The 6366-nt window shown below is 35.7% G+C and overlaps 1 protein-coding gene across 1 annotated transcript in view; it reads left to right on the forward strand.

The window, feature by feature from the left end:
• Positions 1–1418: 1418 nt before the first annotated feature.
• LOC21400506 (B-box zinc finger protein 22) overlaps positions 1419–6366 on the forward strand; it is a 6211-nt gene continuing 1263 nt past the window's right edge. Inside the window, exons 1-2 of the mRNA XM_024163696.1 lie at positions 1419–1869; positions 5700–6128. Of these exons, the coding sequence (XP_024019464.1) occupies positions 1687–1869; positions 5700–6128 (612 nt within the window). The 5' untranslated portion in view covers positions 1419–1686. The remainder of the gene's footprint in view (positions 1870–5699; positions 6129–6366) is intronic.

A 6366-nucleotide genomic window follows, 5' to 3' on the forward strand; every position in this document is an offset into this window, starting at 1 on the left:
CCATTTATCTTACCACTCGAAATTACCGAATCGACTCACATGGCACTCACGTGTCTCATTCGATCTAAATTTTAATAACATTACGATTGAAATGGCCAACTTAAGTTGAATTAGTAGATTAAAGACACATTTTAAAACTTTGAGAGCGAAATATCAACATAAAATTTGACCTATAACTTCTGAACCAAAAATAAAAATAATCCAAAAAAAATTAATATTAAAATTGGCTTGTCCTTGTGTGATTAATGACAAATGAGAGACTAAGAGGGAAGGTAGTTAAGTAAATAGTAGAATTTAAAATCTTTTGAAATAAATAGCAGTTTGCTACGTAAATATATTATTTATGATTAGTAAAAAGATTTTTTTCACATAAATTTTGTTTACAACTGCTAAAAAACATTTTCACATAAATAAAAAAAATTTATTATGTAAGTTATTTTTTACCGATCATAAATAATACATTTACACAATAAACATCTATAATTTTTCTAATTTTTTATTGCATTGAGCTAAACATATAACTCGCCCATGAGAATTTATTCAGCATTTTTTATTTTTAAAAAGTGAACACGAAAATTGTATTAAACAGAAGCCATATAGGCACTGTTGTTCATGGGTTGGGTTGATGAGAGGTATGACTTTTTCTTCTCCTACCCCAAAAGGTGTGGGTTGCACATATTTGGCCCTAATGATGTTAGAAAAATTTCACAACCCAATGATGTTTGGGTTGGATTGGGGCGGTGCGGGGTGAGTTGGGTAGTCGGTTTCAATATTCAAATAATCAAAGACTCAAAGTTCAATCCAACATTCAAACTTCATCATCAAATAGAAATAATAACTCCAACATTCAAACAGATAGAAATTCAAAGTTCAATCCAACATCAAACATGAAGTAAAGTTGTCCATCCAACATTAAATATAAAGCAAACATAAATTAGTCTACACTCATAAATTAATCTAAATATAAAGCAAACATAGAAGCTTAATTCAAACATGAAGAAACTAGAGAGTATAAATGAGTAATCTGTCTAAGGTTAGATATTAGAAGACGCAAGTTAGAACGCAAGTTAAGTTAAGGCGTGCGGGCCATTATAAATATAACCCACACTCCGTCTTAAAATTTCAGGCTAGACATTAAAGGAGTTGAAAAAAATTTTAATATTAAAAATTATATTTTTCAAATTAAATTAAGGTAAGATGGATTGTGCTGCCGGGTTTTACGGGTTTATAAACAGCACTGGCACTTACAATATTCTCAATGACAGAAGAAAAATCTTGAAGCCAACATAAAACTAAAAATCGGAGAAATTAACAAAAATAAATAAAAATCGAACAATCAGGAGCGTGGAAGTCACTCGCCGCTAGAGATATTTCTTTTCGTTGGCGTTCTGGTCTCCCGCGCTACGACAGTTCTCAGAGCCTGCCACGTCGACTACCACCCTCGTGGCCTCAAAAATATCCTTCTTCTAATTCTAGTGAGAGAAAGTAATCTCTATATATAGATATACATATAGAGAGAGAGAGAGAGAGAGAGAGAGACAGCTCATTTCAAACGGAGAGGATTTTTGGGGAGAGAGAGTGTGTCTGAGCTCTGGAGGGCGAAACTAGAAAGCGGCGGCGATTCTAGAGAGAGAAATTGGAGATTTTTTCAGGAGATATTGATATTGTAGAGAGAGAAAGTGGAAGATGAAGATACAGTGCAACGTGTGCGAGGCGGCGGAGGCGAACGTGCTCTGCTGCGCGGACGAGGCGGCGCTGTGCTGGGCGTGCGACGAGAAGGTCCACGCTGCCAACAAGCTCGCCAGCAAGCATCAGAGAGTTCCGCTCTCTACATCCTCCTCTAACATGCCTAAATGCGATATCTGTCAGGTACTTTTCGCTTTCTGAATTCCGATTCTGATTTGAGTTTCTCTGTTTCTTCTGGTTTCTGTTCATATTTTTCTCTATTTTCTGTTTTTATTTATTTATTTATGCAAATTTTTTTGGAAGAGCTATGGAATCTGATTCTTAGGTGCAGAATATTTAGTTTTACTGATTTGATTATGGATTATGTGATCCTGCTAGTGCTTGGTGACCTTTTAACAATCGATGAAATCCCAGAGGAATACGGTAGAATTATGAGCAAGAAATGAAAAATAAAAGGGAATCAATTCCAGAAATCATTATTGAAATCAAATTCTGATTCTGAGTGGGTTGTTGAAAGAACTATCCTCATATTGATTTAAGTAACGAGGGGTTAAATTCATAATTAGTTCTCGTAAATCTTACTTTGGTCTCCGACCTTTAAAAGGTCTACGATCAAGTTCCCGATTTACTAAGATGTCCTAAATTAGTCATTTGTCCATTTGAATTTAAAATATCAACAAAATAAAGGCACAAATTTTTTTCTTGAATACCAATATAGAGATGAGAAATAACAAATAAACGAGAACCAATTCTTGAAACCAGTCTTAAAATTCAATTCTGAGTTGGTTGTTGATATATCCTAATATTGATCTAAAATTAAAGGAACCAATCAAAATTACAAAATACAGGATAAGATTGGTAGGCCATAAAAAAGAAAAAAAGAGATCAAGCTGGTACCCTTTTGAAATAAATTTAAGTGAGCAAACTAAATTTTAGATAATCCAATTGAGTTCCTATGCATTCTATTGCAAACATGATATACAGATCAAATGTAATCTAATCTAAAACCTACAAAACATGAAAACAACAATAGATTCCTGTTATAGAACAGGTTTATTTACTCTAAACAAATATCTTTGAGTAAAATAAAGAGAACATCATCCTTAATGCCTAAAGATATGATGATGGTTGGAAGCCGGAGTGTTGCAAAATGTTGAATTCTAATCATTATATCTTCACTATATTAGTCTCTCCTTATATTATGACCTTATGTATATTTCAAAAGCAAAGATTTGTATTTTACACAGATAAAAGTCGAATACATATTGATAACCTTATCAAATTGTTCTCTCCTCAAAATTTTGAATGCCTAACTAGAACGATAATTTAATGTCCTAAAGAAAATTTCCAAGAAAGGCTAATCTTAAAAAATATTTATTTTCCAATTGCTTGAACAAAAGCTAAAAATCAATGCATAATTGAAAATTAATTTGTCAAAAGAAGGAAAAAAAATCCATTACAAAGCGAATTACCTAATCACAGCCAAGCTAAAACAAAACCAAAATTAAAAACCTTAAGACTCTGACGCAATTACATATATACCCCCTAACTGCCAATAGCCAGTCAGAATTCATATATTAGAACGATTGAATCATAGTCTAATTCTACTCCGTCGCATAAAAAAAGATAATAATAGTAGAAGTATTAAGTAGCACTGGGAATGAGATAGATAATAACGAGTAACAGAATCATAGGATTCTCATACAAGTGACGTGGTGATGCTAAGAATAGTGGGCACTAGACTAAAGTAAGAGGACGAGTATAAATCCTGTGGGAGTGAGGAAAAGAATATGGAGTACAAGAGATTGTATAACCAGACTCCACCTAGATTGATGTACACATAATGTTACGCGAGATTCCTCTACCTGCTTTGATGTAGAGATCTGTACTTCTTTGTGTTTGACAATGGTTTTAAACTGTTCTGCGTGTCTCTAATAGCTGGTGTCATATTACTTGCGCCAATTTGTTTTCGAATTGTAATGAGAAAAAACAATAATCATTGTGTTTTAAAAGGTCCAAGGCATACTGCATATACTTGGGCTCTTCTGCTTCAAAGAGACGAGGTGTTAGCCTCATGTTGAGTGGGGCTTCCTTCTCAACCACGCTTGTAAAGTGAGGTGTACCCCTTAATCACCTCGGCGCTTAAGCCCTAGAGACATGCACCTTGGATAGGATAGACATGAGTGTCTTCTATCACCCCTGACCCTTAAAGCAAGATCTTGTTGTGATGCCTTAGGTAGTGTTGACTTGTTCCATATGCTGTTTAGATTTATTTGGTAGCAGATACAGGAGGATAAGCAATGGTATAGCAATATGTTGTGGTTTTCATATTGTACGAATTTTATTGAATAAGGTCACAAGACTTACTAGAGAGATGGTGCATCCACGAGGTGATAATAATTTATTCAAGCCTATTTAAGTCAAATTCTTCAAGTATAGTCCCTTATATGTGTCGATCTAGTCCTTTCTCAGGAGTTGATCAGTTGGTGAGCCGGCTTAATATTGTCTTTTAGGGATTATAATTTTTGCACATACAATTCAGTTGGGCCGATTTTGTTCTTGAGTCTTGACATACAATGTTCTGGTACCCTGTGCGAGGGTAAATTGCTATGTTAATATGTTTTCCCATCTGCACTTTAAATTTAGGTCTCTGCATTTCTGTGGTTGTCTTTATTTTCTTCTGCCTGTAGTTGTTGTCTTTATTTTCTCAATGTATTTAATTTTTTCCTTTAATAAATGATGTAAGAGCTTTTTGATAAGTGCTCATCTATCAGTTTTAACGTTGACGAAACATGATTTCTCTTATTAATTTGTGTAAACTTTTCATTCTTCAATTTGTTGGTATCAAGGTTTTAAAAGGCGGAATCAGGCCTCGAGGTGTTTTGCCTTTTACGAGGCGAGGCGTAAGCCTCAAGGCGCTTTGAGGCATAAGCCTCAAAAAATGTCAAAAAAAAAAGTTTAGGAAAAAATAATAGTAATGAAAAACTAAATCCCTACTCAATAATCATTAAAAACAAGAAATTTAACCACTCAATTCATGAAAAGACAAGTCTATTTCACTACTAGACGCATAAAAAATAGTAAATAGTCACCAAATCCTAATATTATAAGGTCCATAATGCACTTCTAAGACCCCAGATTTCTCCCAACTCATCAAGCATCATCAGATTCATCACTACTAGTACTAAGAGAAGCATCAGCCAATTTTTGTCTCTCATTGTCTACAAATTCTTCACTGTCAGAGTGAAAGTCTATCCACTCCTCTTCTTCATCCACTTGAATGGTCTCCTTGCCTCTAACACCTAATAATCAATATTATACTGGAGTTACTATCTTTAATATGATTATTATAATTAACGTTATATAAGAAAACTATTAATTCATAAATCAGCAACCAAAAAAAAAAAAAAAACCACCACATTAAGCTAAAATATTAAATCCGCAAAATATTGTTTTGGTGGATAACTGATATCCACCAAGAGAAGAAAAGAAAAAAAAAAAGAAGCAAGTTAAGAAAGGTACCTGCTATCTTGTTGCTCTTTTAAGAGTCGAAGCTTGAAGGAGAGATAACTGACGCGGAAGAGAGATAGTGAGCTAGTTGGCTATTCTGAACTTCTGATCTCTCTCTGATAGTCGGTTGTTCTGATTTCTTAGGGTTATTTTTTTAATGTTTCTGGGCCTATTTAATTCGGGCTGGCTTTAAAATTTTGGGCCCAAGCATATTGGGTTTTGAAAACCCCACAAAAACATAGAAGCAAAGAGGCGCGCTCCTCTACCAACTCGTGAGGTGAGGCGCAGCTTGGAGGCGTGCGCCCCTCAAAGCATAAGCTTTGAGGCGGTGAAGAAACACCTCGCCACGAGGCGCACCCTGAGGCGCGCCCCGAGGCGTACGCCTCGGGTGCTTTTAAAACCCATGGTTGGTATATTATTCGTTCTACAGTTTTTAGAATCAAATCTCTCTCTCTCTCTCTCTCTCTCTTTTGAGACTAAATAGATGCGTTGTGTCTTTGCAGGAGACAGTTGGCTATTTCTTCTGTTTAGAGGATCGAGCATTACTTTGCAGAAAATGTGATTTGGCCATACACACAGCAAACACCTTTGTGTCTGGTCACCAGAGGTTCCTGCTTACTGGAGTGAAAGTTGGCCTAGAGCCAACTGAACCTATTGCTTCCACTTCTTCTGGCAAGTCACTTTCTGGGGAGAAAAGGTCAGAAATAAAATCTCATCCTGTGTCTAAGAGAGAGACCCCAACTCCATCAGTTGGTGATTGCAAGGTATCGAGCGTCAATGTTGGTGGTGGAGGTCAAGATTTTGCAGCACCGAAGGTGTCATTTACCGGGGGTTCCGCAGCTGGTAGCATTTTGCAGTGGCAAATAGATGACTATATTGCATTATCTGATTACAACCATAGTTTTGAGTACATGGATAATGGATCATCAAAGGTATGCTCCAACTTCCTATTTATATTTCAATCTTGTCTTGCTTGCCCACATTTACACACACACTCACGCACGCATGCACGCATAAATGAAAATGCAGAGTTACAACTTGATCATCAACTGCTGTGCTCCTCTAGTCCTCTGTGTGGGAAAAATTAAAAAAAGATAGACTGTGTTGTAAACTTACATACATTATAAATCAACTCTCTTTGTTGAACAAAAAAAAAGGGGGGGGGGGGGG

This window comes from Morus notabilis, unplaced genomic scaffold, assembly GCF_000414095.1.
Source record: "Morus notabilis unplaced genomic scaffold, ASM41409v2 Scaffold243, whole genome shotgun sequence".
Classification (NCBI taxonomy): Eukaryota; Viridiplantae; Streptophyta; class Magnoliopsida; order Rosales; family Moraceae; genus Morus; species Morus notabilis.